The sequence below is a fragment of the Rutidosis leptorrhynchoides genome, chromosome 7 (assembly GCF_046630445.1).
Source record: "Rutidosis leptorrhynchoides isolate AG116_Rl617_1_P2 chromosome 7, CSIRO_AGI_Rlap_v1, whole genome shotgun sequence".
Taxonomy (NCBI): domain Eukaryota; kingdom Viridiplantae; phylum Streptophyta; class Magnoliopsida; order Asterales; family Asteraceae; genus Rutidosis; species Rutidosis leptorrhynchoides.
In genome coordinates this window covers 3,646,748-3,662,357 of record NC_092339.1, presented here as the reverse complement: position 1 = coordinate 3,662,357, position 15,610 = coordinate 3,646,748, and the positions used below count along the sequence as shown (strand labels likewise).

The 15,610-nt window shown below is 35.1% G+C and overlaps 4 protein-coding genes across 4 annotated transcripts; 2 read left to right on the top strand and 2 right to left on the bottom strand.

The window, feature by feature from the left end:
* Positions 1-571: 571 nt before the first annotated feature.
* Positions 572-4,192, top strand: LOC139858383 (protein WHAT'S THIS FACTOR 1 homolog, chloroplastic). Its single transcript, XM_071847240.1, has 4 exons — positions 572-676; positions 1,191-2,505; positions 3,349-3,381; positions 3,790-4,192. Exon 2 carries the CDS (start codon positions 1,212-1,214, stop codon positions 2,490-2,492), a length of 1,281 nt encoding a protein of 426 aa, XP_071703341.1. The 5' UTR covers positions 572-676; positions 1,191-1,211; the 3' UTR covers positions 2,493-2,505; positions 3,349-3,381; positions 3,790-4,192.
* Positions 4,193-5,511: 1,319 nt separating this feature from the next.
* LOC139858328 (histone H3.2-like) lies at positions 5,512-5,977 on the bottom strand. The gene has a single exon (XM_071847186.1). The coding sequence runs from the start codon at positions 5,924-5,926 to the stop codon at positions 5,516-5,518; it is 411 nt and encodes a 136-aa protein (XP_071703287.1). The 5' UTR covers positions 5,927-5,977; the 3' UTR covers positions 5,512-5,515.
* A 5,559-nt stretch (positions 5,978-11,536) lies between these two features.
* On the top strand, positions 11,537-12,217 carry LOC139857869 (secreted RxLR effector protein 161-like). Its single transcript, XM_071846715.1, has one exon. It carries the CDS (start codon positions 11,537-11,539, stop codon positions 12,215-12,217), a length of 681 nt encoding a protein of 226 aa, XP_071702816.1.
* Positions 12,218-14,561: 2,344 nt separating this feature from the next.
* LOC139857868 (uncharacterized) lies at positions 14,562-14,987 on the bottom strand. Its single transcript, XM_071846714.1, has one exon. It carries the CDS (start codon positions 14,985-14,987, stop codon positions 14,562-14,564), a length of 426 nt encoding a protein of 141 aa, XP_071702815.1.
* Between the last annotated feature and the right edge of the window lie 623 nt (positions 14,988-15,610).

Here is a 15,610-nt window from a genome sequence, read left to right as displayed (position 1 = left end):
CATATGGATTTGGAGCGATCGTCACAACCTTGGTTTCACCTGGGAGCAAGGAGCAAGGCACCTTGCTCCTTGCTCCCAGGTGGAAGCAAGGACGCAAGGTGCCTCTTGCTCCTTTGCTTCCACCTGGGAGCAAGGTGCCTCTTACTCCCTTGCTCCCAGGTGGAAGCAAGGACGCAAGGTGCCTTTTGCTCCCTTGCTCCCAGGTGGAAGCAAGGACGCAAGGTGCCCTTTGCTCCCAGGTGAAAGCAAGGGAGCAAGAAGCACCTTGCGTCCTGCTTCCACCTGAGAGCAAGGTGTCTTGCTCTTTGCTCCCAAGTGCAACCAAGGATGCAAGGACGCAAGGGAGTAAAAGGCACCTTGCTCCTTGCGAGGGCGAATTGGTAATTTTTTTATTTTTTGAACTTTCACGCAAATAAGATCAAAAAAATGGATTTTTTCGGTGATAATCCCTTTTAATTAATATCTCATCCCATGTAAAATGAAAATAAAACTCCCGGATCCAATCCAATGGATCTAATTAATAAAGCTAGGCCCAATTGAGTCGAGTTGATTATTGTTAAATCATTACTCACTCATACATCTGTGGAATTTGCCCCAAAGTACTGAACGAAGAACGGACTAACTGATGAAGAATTAAAAGAGCGACAAATGTGAAGTGTTTGCTCAACTGAAACAGGTATACAATACCGTTTAGCATCAACTTATGCCAATTTTTGGTTTTTGCGTATTCTAATTGTTGATTGTATGCTCAATTTTGCAAATTTGGCATTCTTAAAATTTTGCAAATCATCTGTCATAAACAAGGGTTTCTTTTGTGCATTTTATCTGTTTCATCAATAAACTTGTTGTGATGTATGTTACTAACTTGCTACTGGCTTAGTGAATTCAAATTTATAAATGTTGTTCTTGACTATAAATAATTGCATACTTGTTGCCTTTACATGGTTGTTTAATAGAGGTAGAAATTATCAATTCAATTAGGTGTTTAAAATATAGTTGTTTTATATTTATATTTCTTCTCATACATATCCCCTCCATTTGTATTCACTCACCTAAACCTAGCAGCAAGGTTACTTTTCCAATTGTATGTACATGGTTATTTATTTATTTATTTTTTATTTTCATTGTTGATTGAAAGACTTGATTGCTGTATTGTTTATGCTTATTTATTACTCCAATAATTTAAACAGGGCTAGTATTTTGGTAAAATTATGTTGATACAAAGTCAGAAAATGGTGATCAATACATGTCTGCAGAATTCAAATATTCGATCATCTTTGGTGTGCTTCCCTCTATGGAGTTTTCATATTCTCCGACGATTCTCTCTTTGGTCAATGAAAAAAGATCCAGATCTTGAAGCAGCTTTGACCAGAAATCGTCGATGGATTATAAACAACCAAATTAAAAACATAATCTTGCGGTGTCCTGATGAGGTGGCATCCGTTAATTTCCTTCAAAAGAAGTTCAAAAGTCTTGATCTTCAAGGGAAAGCTCTCAATTGGCTAAAGAAGTACCCTTGTTGCTTTGAAATACACTTTGAAAACGATGAATACTACTGTCGACTAACGAAAAAGATGCTCTCTCTTGTACAAGAAGAAGAACATGTAAAAGATATGCAGGAAACAGTAATTGTTGAGAGGCTAGCAAAGTTATTAATGATGGTTTCTCATCATAGACTCAATGTCTCGAAACTTAACGAGATCAAAAGAAGTTTAGGATTACCCGATGATTATTTAATAAGCATTATTCCTAAGCATCTTGATACATTTAGAGTGGTCAATTATAGTGGTAGGAAAAGTTCAATGGAAATCAAGCTCACTAAATGGAACCAAGACTTAGCGGTTTCGACCATCGAGCGAATAGCTCAAAAGCATGGTTGCAGCCCGTCATTCTCATGTTCGTTGCCCTCAACTTGGGTTAAATCGTGGGAGAAGTTTCGTGAATTTGATTCATTTCCATACATTTCACCATATACGGATCCGGGTCGGTTTGTAGACGGGTCAAGAGAATTAGAAAAGAGAACAATCGGATTGTTACATGAATTGCTCTCACTTACACTATGGAAAAAGGCATCAATTATGAAGCTTGGTCATTTTAAGAAGGAGTTTCGTTTACCCGACAAGTTAAATGTTTTGCTACTTAAGCATCCGGGAATATTTTACGTTACAAATAAATATCAAATATATACTGTTTTACTTAGAGAAGGGTATAATGGGTCAGAGTTAGTTGATAAAGATCCACTTGTTATTGTAAAGGAGAAATTTGGAGAGTTAATGCAGGAGGGACTTCATGAGTATAATAGAAGGCATCATATGTTAAATCTGGAAAAGAAGAGAAAGAAAGGAATTATAGCGATGAAAGAAGGAAAAATGGAACTTGTACATGAATTATCTGATGATGAAGATACTCAGGGAAATGATCTCGGGGGCATATTTGACCCCGAGGAACGAAAACGCTTTTATAAAGTTCTATTCGATGATAAGGGGCCATGATTTGTACGCAGAGGTATGTTTGGTTAATAAAATCGCCTAAAATGCCATTGGTTATCTGCCCATATATAATATTATAGACATGTTCTCTTTTACCCATTTACTTACAACTCGGTCGATTTGGGTCATCCTACGAGGAGTCAACGAGTACATAAAACTAGTTAAATAGTAGATGTGTTGAAAGTACATTTGTTAACTTCTTGTTAGATTTTGACCCTGCTACTACTTTTGACCCTACTTAGATTAATCCCCTGATCAGTGGCGTACAATTTTGGACCCTGCTTGTATATGGTATAATAGTTAAAAGTTTTATAACATATATACACTTTCAACTAACATATATGTTGACTAGTTGACTATGGCGTTATAAATATTTGCTTCAACTTGAACCTCTTGTATTGTATGTATTGTTTCAATAAAATTGAGGTTTTTTCTTTTCATTTTGGTTAATAAAGCCAATGATCCCAAGGCTAAGAATCAAGCTGCTGCATATGATGAATATGTCCAGTCTGATTATGATTCAGATCAAAATGTGGAGGAAATTAGTAATTTTTTTGTTAGGCTTGTACTAATTCTAATAAGTGGTCGAGACCATTTGGTTGACTAATGAATTGACTTTAGCGAAGAATAGAAAGCGACTTTCGAATAAAACTGACCAAAGCTAGATTAAGGCAAGGCCACATGATCAATGTATTAAGATTCTTAATTTAAGACCCATTATTGTTGTAGAATTTTGTAAACTTGCATTGAAGAAATAAGTGATTTCTAAGCTGATACATGTTTTCTTTGAGCAGTTGCATCTAAAGTTTGGTTTGGTTATACTGATCTTGTTTCTTAACCTTCCGATTTTGAATTTCAGGTGTGAAAGCATGTATAGGAGCCATGCACCATGGTGAGTTGCAATTATTTCATTATTAATCTACTGTATTTATTATTATTATGTACATTTCTTTTTTAAGCAATTTTTGTCGGTTTAAAATCAACTTTCGGGAAACAAAGATAACAATAAAAATGCCATAAACTCATCATTGAGTTTAATAGCTTCTGAATTCATTGTAGTTATAAACATATTAAATTCATTCACATAATATGTTACAAAGAATCAACCACTTCATACCTTAATGGGTTGAAATTGCTACATCTAGTGAAAATCATAATTCCTAATGAAAATAATTCATGGATTTTCACAATGGATTGTAGCTGGGTATGATTTTATATCTTCCATCATTTCATGTATTGCTATAAGTGGTAGTCTTCTTAAATGTTTGCTTATATTTAACCACTGTCTGCTTTGTTGCAGATGGCTACTGATTGAAGCCACGAATGTTTGATTGTTATCAGATCTGGGACAAGTCTTATACTCTAGTTCTGCAAGGGGTGGGCTTAAGGTAGTGTTTGGTTAGAAGTTATGAATCACAACGGAAATGGGTATCAAAGTAGAGTATTTTGGGTTTTTCAGACCCCGTAGATCAACCAATCACACATAAAAGAAATTTTGCTCATTCAGTCACCCGCATACACCTCCAACCATACTCGTAATACTTAGCTCGAATATAGGTGTACTTTCAATGGGGAAGTTGACTAGTTGGACAAAAGAGTACAAGATAATGATATCAGTAAAGGTAGATTGTAATGTTAAAATTTTTTGCAGACATTTGTGTATACTGTTAATGTAATTTCTTATGCCTACACATATTCAAATACTCCACCTAATGAATTGATTAAATATAAGGATTTAAAATACAAAACATGCGTCTTTTGGGTCATTAACCTTGTGTATTTGAGGAGAGTTTGAGCTTGACTAGACTCAAGCTCTGCTTGAATTATTTAGGATAAGTTCGAGCTCAGCATGATTGTTGACCTTCCGAAAAGCATGGTTAAGCTAGACTTGACAGTATTTTAAGATAGTTCAATTTTGGCTCTGACATTACTCGAGCTCGGCTCGACTCATTAAGTACAAGTTCATGCTCAACATAATTGTTATGCTTTCACAAAGCATGATCAATCTCGACTTGGACAATATTTTAGGATAGCTAAACCTCGAATTTTTAAATATTAATATAATAATTTACATATCAAACATATTTTTCATACTACTCAAAAGAGAATATCATTACAAATACATCGTATATTATGGAGTATTAAAATACCATTATCATTTTAAATCAGTTAATTACTTCAAATATGTATACAAGCTGGGTTGGGTTGCTAAAAAATGCATCAGTTTTAACTTTTCGTTCTTTTTAGGCAATTTATTTATCAGTTTGAAATGTAATATATGAATCATGACCCAAATCAACCAACTAATAAGCTAGCGTGTTGCATTTGCTACCTTCACCTGAAATCGTATCAAAGTAAACTCCTGGATATTATAAAATTTCCTACCTACATATGATTTAAAACTACAATTTATACTTGGCTGCAAGTATAAATCCTAGATGGATGTGATTTAAAACTACAAATTATACTTGGCTGCAATTTATACAGGCTATAATCGGCTGCAATTTTCATCTTTTTACTAATAGTAAAGATTATTTTGCAACTATTGATAATCACATGAAGGATAAATTTAACTTCTATTCTTTTCAGTTTCCTTTTGATGAGTTTCATCCTAAGTTTGATCTAAACAAGGTCATTCATCAACATTTCAAGTTAATTATACTTTTAAAAACAAACTTTATGTTTTGGGTAAATGGGAATCAGTAGCTAATGCAAGCTACACAATCACAAGAAAATCTTTATGTTTTACACTTTTATGCATATTCTGACAGGGTGGAGCAAATATAGATTTAATTCTTTTTCAGATTCACAATTTTGTTATGCTTTTGAAGATTAAGAAGGTATATAATAAAACATCAAGGAACGCAAGGTCTACACGATCTTATAAAAGTTTAGCACTAATGGAAAAAGTTCTCAAAATACGATTTCATTAGAACAAGTACAACCAGCGATCAACATCACACCAACTTACAAACCCTAATAAGTCATACTAACATAACATAAACGATCGAATCTAATTTAACCACCTAAGCTCTTTCACCTCTGATTCTTCGAGCCAACTGCATATCCTTGGGCATGATGGTGACTCTTTTAGCATGAATTGCACACAAATTGGTATCTTCAAATAGTCCTACCAGGTACGCTTCAGATGCTTCTTGTAAGGCAGCAACAGCACTGCTTTGAAACCTCAAGTCTGTTTTGAAATCCTGTGCAATTTCTCGAACCAGTCTCTGGAACGGAAGCTTACGGATCAAAAGTTCAGTACTCTTTTGATACTTCCGGATCTCCCTTAGTGCCACAGTTCCTGGCCTGAATCTGTGCGGTTTCTTCACTCCACCGGTGGCCGGTGCTGATTTCCGAGCAGCTTTTGTTGCCAATTGTTTTCTTGGTGCCTTTCCTCCGGTTGATTTTCTAGCGGTTTGCTTTGTACGTGCCATTTTGAGTTGACGAAATTTGAATTGGGATTAAGATGAGTTTTGCTAATTGAATTTGAGTGATTTGTGTGAGAAATTAAAGCTGGATTATGTGAGTATTTATAAGGGTTTTGGATTCGGAGGTTCATTTTGTGATTTGAAATTTTGGGAGTGAACAGTTAGCGCCAGTGAAGATGGACCGTTGGATTGTTTAACAAAGAAATGAACGGTCAAGATTAGACTTTGGGAGCCAAGGCGGATGACGATCCGTGTGATAGTGCTCAAACAGTTCATTTTTTGAAATAAAATATTGGTTGTTACCTTCTTAGCAAAACATATTAATCCATAATATACTAGTTAAAGAGCCGTTAATTCACGGGTTTGTTAAAAACATATAGAAAATTCAAAGTTAAAAATATTGCTATATGAAAAAATATATCTTGTCGTTAAAATCCAATACTAACATATTAGCATAATATCCAATAAACCAAATTAACTTGAATGTAATTTCTAAGTAACTGTGTCCACAGTCACGAAGTACTATGTTAGACCATGCAAAAACACCATTTAGATACATAATACTTTGTGGAAAATTAATGGACTTAATGGAGACCATTAGTGGACTTAATGGAGAACATTAGTTAAAGTACACCCACAAACTTTTGATTAGTGGACATAGTGGTTCACTCATTAACTTGTGGTTAGTTGACATAGTGGTTCACTCATTAAAAAAAAAGTATCATTTAAGTGATCCAATATAATAGTGTCACCAACTTCTTGTTAGATATATACGTGAAACACAAATCAATGAGAAAAACACATACTAGCTAAGAGATTGTGAGTATATCCGTTCAAGTGGAACATTGCAAACCATTGAAGGAACTTAGGCCGTGAAACTAGAAAGTCTTCCTATTGGTGATCGCTTTCTCGACCGGTGATCTAAACCTCGATCCTATTCGCTTCCGCCGTATAGTTTCCGGTATGTCTAGAAACTATCTATATACAACATTGGCATCAAGAGCCTTGAAGTTTATTTTCCGGTTAACATGCTAATTTCCTTTCATGGTACTTGATGTTGCATAAATTATATTCGCTGTTAATATGTTGTACATACATATTTTTAAATGAGGGTCCATGTGTAAAAGAGGCCTTACCGTGCTAATATACACAAAAAGTCAGCATGCGTGTTTTAGTTTTAAATATAATATAATAACTAATAAGTAAACTCTATGGCTTTTATATGGTTTGCGATGCATAATATTTTCAGAAATTGTTATATTAAAGAATGCATGATTTGATTATTTCATTTGAAAATTGATTATGATTAGTGCTCAACAAATTTTATGTACATAGAAATTTGTTGATCAAGTATCAAAAGATAAACCATTACATTAAGTGAAATTAATCTTGTATATTCGTATGCATGATTTATTAAATTAGTTTACTTAAAAATCGTTTGTGATTACTGCTTAGAAAATTATAAATTTAAATACACATATGCTAGTTTTTTATTCGTATTCAATATAGATATTTGAAACGCCAAAAAATAACATAATATAATTGGTTAGATATGGGTCTATCATATCTAATACTATATGTCTATCATGAAATGCTATGTAGTCAGTTTTTGTTTATTCCCATGAACAAATGCATAGCATATTAATACTCAATTATCTATTTAATTTCATCCGTAATTAATACTCCGTATAGTTTATACAAGTTTACATTTTAGTGATTGATCATTGGATATATATTTTTTTTTGCGCATGCATAGAAGTTCGTATTGCAAATGAGATTGTTTATGCTTTCGTAAATAAGCATGTTTTAGAGTATTTTATACTATACTTTTATATGTGCATAAAATTATTAATGTGGAGGAGTATGTATTATTTATTGCATAGATCAGTTTATGAGAAAATTAAAATGAATTGATATGTTTTCATAGTTTGTAATATGGTACCGAAAAGTTGAGCCAATTCGGATTTATAGGAACTATAATCTTGTATATTATTGTGTTAATAATAGTTTCATAATAGGTTTTATGGATGATAACTGGAAACATAGTGCCCTTTTTCTCTATAGCCTATGATGAACTAATATTTAATAAAATAATATAGTTGCAAGACGATTGCATATTTTGATGGATATAACTAATCTTGCATTATTGTCTTTCATATAGAATTTTTTGTTTAATCATGGCTTCCGCATCAAAGAACATTGTCGCTGAACTTAACAAAGGTGTTAAGTTGAATGGTGACAACTACGAAATATGGAGCATGAAACTCGAATATGTGTTGGAAGAGCAAGAGGCTCTTGTTGCTCTTACTCAATCAATGGAAGTACCTGAGGTGGGTGATACGGAACAACATAAAAGGGATGCTGAAGTGTACATCACTTGGAAACGTAAGAACACCATTGCTCGCATTACGTTGCTGAGCAGCATGGATGATGACATCATGCGTGATTTTTGCAAGTATGAACTAGCAAAAGATATGTGGAAAGCATTGGCTGACAAGTTTGGTGCAACCTCTGTGACCAAACTAAGATCTCTCACTATCAAGTTTGACCAATATAAAAAGAAGTCTGATCATACCATGAAAAAGCATGTCAGATAAATGTCAAACATGATAAGTGAATTGAGAAACGCATGTCATGTTCTTACTGATGAACAACAGGTTCAAGCTATGATCCGTTCCTTGCCTCATAGTTGGGAGCAAATGAAAATGCATCTCACACATAATGAGAACATCAAGACTTTTGAGGACTGTGCGCGCCATTTAGAGCTAGAAGAAGATCGGATTGAGGCCGGTAAGTCAATCACTGAGGTGAATATGGCGACAAGCTCTAAAAATGCTTTTGGGCATAAGCGCAAGTTTCATCACCATAAGGGTAAAGAAACTTATAAGTCCAACAAAAGGCCAAACACCAATCATCGTGGCAAGGGAACACGTCCCTCCAAGAAAGTAAACATTGCAAAGGTAAAATGCTACAATTGTAGCAACAAAGGGCATTTTGCTCGTGATTGTCCTGAACCTAAAAAGGTATATTCTTACGATGCTTATGTTAGCAAACTTTGTGTTGCTAGTTCTGTTTTCTTAACTGAATCTCAACCTTTGTGGATTGTAGACTCAGGAGCAACAGACCATGTAGCTAAGGACAAAGACACCTTTGTAGAATTTCGGCTAGTTTCTCATGGAGTTATGTGGATTTATGTAGGAAACAACTCAAGAGTTCCAGTTGAAGGGATCGGGTCATGCAAGTTAGTCATGCGTGAAGGACGAACCCTAATCCTACATGATGTTTTATATGCTCCTCAAATTCGTCGAAATTTGATTTTTGTTTTGGTTTTGTTAAGACTTGGTTTTCATTGGTACTTTCATGATAATGTTGTTAGGTTGTCTTTGGGAACAAACTCTTATGGTTTTGGTTATGTTCTTAATGGTTTTATCGTCATGGATGTTGATTATCTTAATAATAAACCATGTTTTTCCTTAGTTGCATCTTCTAATAAGTTTGATAATGATGTAAACAATTGGCATGCTAGACTTGGTCATATCGGCCAACAAAGAATGAATAGATTAGCTAGAGATGGTTTACTGGCTAATATTGATAAAGTGGAATTGTCCACTTGTGAGCACTGTCTGGCAGGAAAAACTGCGAGAAAACCATTTGGAAAAGGAACTCGTGCCGATTATCCATTGCAACTAATACATTCGGATATATGTGGCCCTATGAATATTCGAGCAAGGCATGGAGCGTATTATTTCATCACATTCATTGATGATTATTCTCGATTTGGTTACGTCTACTTGATCTCTCACAAATCCGAAGCGTTGGATTGTTTTCAAAGTTATATGAATTTTGTTGAGAATCAATTAGAACGTAAGATTAAAGCATTAAGAACCGATCAAGGACGTGAATACCTATCTGATTCGTTCAAAGCTCTATGTGATGCTAAAGGTATTCAACGTCAATTAACTACTCCTAGGACTCCGCAACAAAATGGTGTTGCAGAAAGGCGGAATAGAACGCTTCTTGAAATGTTTAGGTCAATGATGGCACAAGCAAATTTACCTATCACCTTTTGGGGTGATGCTTTGTTAACTGCCACATTTGTACTTAATCGTGTGCCTTCAAAATCAGTAACTTCCACACCATATGAGTTATGGACAGGTCGCAAACCTGACTTGAATATGTTAAGACCTTGGGGTTGTGCAGCGTATACTTTGGATTCCTCACACAAATATGGAAAATTAGGTCCAAGAGGAAAGAAGTGTGTTTTCATAAGATACTCTGAACAATCAAAAGGTTATGTGTTTTTGGGTGAACACGAAAGTGGGAGCATAACTGAATTTGAATCTCGAGATGTTACATTCTTGGAAAACGAGTTTCCAAAACAAGGGGATCTTGATAAAGATTGGTCTTTATTTGAGACTACAGAATTACCTCATTCGAGTGGGAGAGATTTGAGGAGTGAAGATGAAGAATTTGTTTCTTTGGATATAACTCCTCAACCTATTGCGAATGAAGATAATTCTGATCCGAGTGGGAGCAATATAGCAAACCAAGAACATGTTTCCGAAGAATCTCAACCCGTTGCTACCGAGCATAATTCTGATCCAAGTGGGAGCAATTTGGTAAACCAAGAATCTGTTTCAATGGATAACCAACCACGATGAAGTAGTCGTCAAAGTAAACCTCCACTTCAATATGAGATTGAAGATGGTTATACTTTTATGGTTCAACTAGAAGAGGATGAACCAAGAAATATAAATGAAGCTCTCACTTGTCCTGCAAAGAATGAATGGTTCAAGGCAATGGAAGAAGAGATGGAGTCTATGAGTTCCAACAACGTTTGGGAATTGGTTGAGCTTCCAAAAGGAAGAAAAGCCATAGGGAGTAAGTGGATTCTCAAAATAAAGCGTAAAGCTGATGGTAGTATTAAAAGATACAAAGCTCGACTTGTGGCAAAAGGCTATAATCAACAGGAAGGGATTGACTATGAGGAAACGTTTTCACCTGTTGTAAGACTCACCTCAATTCGTTTAATTCTAGCAATAGTGGCAAATATGAACCTTGAATTACATCAAATGGATGTAAAGACTGCTTTTCTAAATGGAAATTTAGATGAAGAAATCTATATGGAACAGCCGACGGGTTTCATCAAAGAAGGCCACGAACATAAGGTTTGTAGATTGCTTAAATCAATATATGGCCTCAAGCAGTCATCAAGACAATTGTATATACATTTTCACAATGTGATCACGTCACATGGCTTCAATGCTGTCAGTGAAGATAATTGTGTTTATACCAAAAGGTCTAAAGGAATATTTGTCATTATATGTTGATGATATATTGATTGCTGGAAATGACAAGGAGTATGTTTTCGAGGTTAAAATATGGCTATCATCTAACTTTGAAATGAAAGATATGGGTGAAGCTGAATATATCCTTGGAATTAAAATTTCAAGGGATCGCTCAAGGAAGTTGTTGGCTCTTTCGCAAGAGACTTATATCAACAAGATTCTTGAACGTTTTAACATGCATAAGTGTAACCCCATAGACACTCCTATGGCTATCGGTGATATGTTGAGCATGAGCGGGTGTCCACAAACTCCACAAGAATAACAGAAAATGAAAAATGTTCCTTATGCTAGTGCGGTTGGAAGTCTCATGTATGCTATGATGTGTACAAGACCGGATATCTGCTTTGCTGTTGGCATGGTAAGCCGATACCAATCCAATCCAGGTTTAACCCATTGGAAAGCCGTGAAAAGGATACTTAGGTATCTTAAGGGTACTATTCATTACTCTTTGTGCTACGAAGGAAATAATCTGCAAATGAGAGGCTATACTGATGCTGATTGGGGAAGAGATATGGATGAAAGAAAATCAACCTCTGGCTTTGTTTTTCTGATAAACAAAGGTGCTATATCTTGGAGTAGCAAGAAACAATCATGTATAGCATTGTCTACAATGGAAGCTGAATATGTGGCATTTTCAGCTGTTGTACAAGAAGCTGTGTGGCTTAATCGTTTTTTAAGTAGTTTGGGGGTTGTTGGCAATACCATTGATCGAGTATTGATATACTCCGATAATGAGGCTGCCATTGCATATTCAAAAGACCCCAAGTTCCATTATAAGACAAAGCACATAGACATAAAGTACAATTTTGTGAAAGACAAGGTTGCAAGAAAAGAAGTACGTATAGAGTTTATATCTACGCATGATATGGTAGCAGATCCTTTGACAAAACCCATACCTAGAGATGCATTTGTTAAGCATGTTAGGTCTCTAGGATTGCGTAGATTTTAATAAATGTACTATTTTAATAAATGTACTTATAAGTTTAAGTTTATATCCAATGCAGTGAGTTTTTTTTAAATCCTTGTTTTATTGTTCGCTCTTTGTGTTGCGAATCAAGAAAAGTATGTCGGACAGATATAAGATTAGCCCACTCACATGGGTAATCAATTCCATTATATGTGACAAATGGAAAAGTGGTGTATATTAAGCATATTGTTTTAGTGACAATCGAGAGCTCAAGATTGAGATAATTAGACGCCACATTCGTAAGTGTACAAATATTATGTGAATATTCAGAATTCACCCTATCTGTCATTAGTATCCAGATGTGAGTTCTTAAGAATTTTATGAGTAGATAAGTGAACTCAAGTTTTGAACATTGAGTATGTTTGAACTATCATCTGTGCAACATTAATTTAAAGACATACATCCATTGTAAATGAGAAATGTTGCAGCATGTGATTCATACCACATGTGATCAAGACGACCAAAAAAAGGGAAATAGAAGAAACGATCTCTACTTCTATGTTATGTGAGTCCCTTGAGGTATTAGTAACCTCAATTTAATGTCCTTATGACTTTTTCTTGTCTCTTGAAGCTTAGTTTAATGTTTGCTATCTTAAGGCGTTGCTTAAGGGTTATGAGTGATTCAACCTGGCTGGACGTTCTTAGAAAAGCAAGTTGAGCTAAGGCCAATGGATTCTAAGAAAAGGGAAGATCATTTGAAGTTCACATTAACTTGTATTCACCGGTCGACCAATTATCTTTTGTCTTAGTGACAAGTCTTAAGTGATAAATGATAATTGTGAATACAAAAGGGTTTTATAAAGTAAAATTGAGATCATGCGAGTTCCTAATGTGATAAATGGTCTAGGATATTGCATACTAAATCTACTCTTTCCAAGTTTATTGAGATGCTATATATTCCTAATAGATGTATAGCAATTGAGCTCTCAAAGTATGCCGGTCGCACAGCCTAGTTCCCAGTATGAATGGTTTGCGTACTACACGGTATGTTTTTCAAGATATATGAGTATATCAAAATTGTTTGTGTGTGAGTGGGAGATGTGGGAAATTAATGGACTTAATGGAGAACATTAGTTAAAGTACACCCACAAACTTTTGATTAGTGGACATAGTGGTTCACTCATTAACTTGTGGTTAGTTGACATAGTGGTTCACTCATTAAAAAAAAAAGTATCATTTAGGTGATCCAATATAATAGTGTCACCAACTTCTTGTTAGATATATACGTGAAACACAAATCAATGAGAAAAACACATACTAGCTAAGGGATTGTGAGTATATCCGTTCAAGTGGAACATTGCAAACCATTGAAGGAACTTAGGCCGTGAAACTAGAAAGTCTTCCTATTGGTGATCGCTTTCTCGACCGGTGATCTAAACCTCGATCCTATTCGCTTCCGCCGTATAGTTTCCGGTATGTCTAGAAACTATCTATATACAACATACTTAAACCTAATCACTAACACCATCAAATGAAATACCAGAGAACAAACATTTTGATACATTTAAACTTTCACAAAAATAAATGTTGTGGCTGGAAGGTATGATGATTAAACCTTAATGTGCATATTCATATCATCCTTGTATTAGTGGCAAGAAACTTTAACTCAATCTTTAGTTTATATAGATCATACAAATATCAAAATTTCAGATAACTTAAAGGTTTTGTTTGCTTCGGAATTAGACCATTTTGAGCTTCAAATATTGGTCTGCTTCATAATAGTTGTGACACTGCAACCATGTACCTGCAAGAATAAAATTTCACCCTTTCAGTAATTTTTTCGTTTTTCCAGTTTCACATATAGAATGTGGTCACATTCAAGTTTAGATCTAAAAGTGGACTCAAATAAGCAAGACAAAGAACCTGTAGTTGCATGGCTGGTAGGAAAGACACTTCGGAAATCCATCAATATGGCATGTGGCTTACCATCAATTCATCAAAAGTTGATTGCAAAAAATACAACCATGATGAATAGAATAACCAATTAAGTTAACTGCGAGTAATACAAATAACCATCAAGCTACTACATTCAAATGTAACTTTCATATTTATTACAAAATGATTATGTTTATACTGAAAAGAGTATGTACATTATTCTTTGAAAAGAAGATAAAAAAGAAGTCACTTGTGAAAAAACAAATGCCTAAGGTGATAGATACGCTAAACAACACTAATATGTAGTTTTGAAAGGCAACATAATATTATTATATTATCTCAATGGTTCAAGAGTTACAGCTCACTGTATATACAAATAGACAACTTATAAAGCATACTCAATAACAAACAAATAATTAGTGCCAAGGTAGCAACAAGACACACATTAATTTCACATCAGTAGACTGTTTGGATTATGGAGCCAACGTTCCCACTCGATCGTTTTATCTCTACATCTCTTCGTGGCCCATTCGTAGCTTTTTATTTGAATCTCATTCAAGGTGACCGGGACATTCCATCTTTTCTTTTTGAACACCAATTGGTTACGGTTTTTCCAAATAATATAGACGCATGTCCAAGTCACCGCTTGCCAAAGCCTTTTCCCCACATCCGAGCTCGAGTTTAACACGCACCCTTTAAGAAGATCAGTAACATTTACACTTTGAACACCACACACACCCCACCAATCGAGTACCCTACGCCACAACTCACTTGCGTCATTGCAAGTGGCGAGAGAATGATCCACCGATTCGGTGTCGTTATCGCAAATCGGACATCTCACCGAGTGGAGGTCAATCCCCCGCTTGTCCAATTCCATAAGTGTAGCGACCCGACAAAATCGTCATTGACGGTGCCGTCTACTTAGGTCCCGTTACGTGGTCATAAGTCTTTAAAACAACGTTTGACCAAAAGATATGTCGCATTCATTTCAAATGTAAAGATTGTTCAAAGTTTACAAGAATAGTTCCACCACAAGTTACGTTACAAAGTTATAAGTACAAATGAAACTTATGCGACACAATTTAAAAGTAGCCAAAAGACGCTCCATGTATGCATATATTCTCGACATCCAATGCAAGTATCAAAATAATGAGCGGAAGCATGTATCATGTATCGTTCAAGGACCTGAGAAAAACATAGAAATCTGTCAACAAAAACGTTGGTGAAATCATAGGTTTAAGTAAGTAAGTACAAATGAACCACAAGATTTATAACATTTCAATAATAGTTAACCATTCCAAAAATTTGTTATCACGAGCACCCAATTATCAATGCTTAACATTCCTTCCATAGAACCCCATCACCTTAGTGCTAGAACATACACTGTTTCTCGAAAATACATTTCATTCGTAAACGGTAGCGAACCGTTTGAATGAGGGTTTGTCAAACCCATATGGATCCATACAACATAAGTTCTCGCTTACACCCGGCAAGTGTAAC

Excerpts from the sequence above, each read along its gene's own strand:
- LOC139858383 (XM_071847240.1), top strand. The coding sequence starts at position 1,212 with ATGTTGATACAAAGTCAGAAAATGGTGATCAATACATGTCTGCAGAAT.
- LOC139858328 (XM_071847186.1), bottom strand. The coding sequence starts at position 5,926 with ATGGCACGTACAAAGCAAACCGCTAGAAAATCAACCGGAGGAAAGGCA.
- LOC139857869 (XM_071846715.1), top strand. The coding sequence starts at position 11,537 with ATGAAAAATGTTCCTTATGCTAGTGCGGTTGGAAGTCTCATGTATGCT.
- LOC139857868 (XM_071846714.1), bottom strand. The coding sequence starts at position 14,987 with ATGGAATTGGACAAGCGGGGGATTGACCTCCACTCGGTGAGATGTCCG.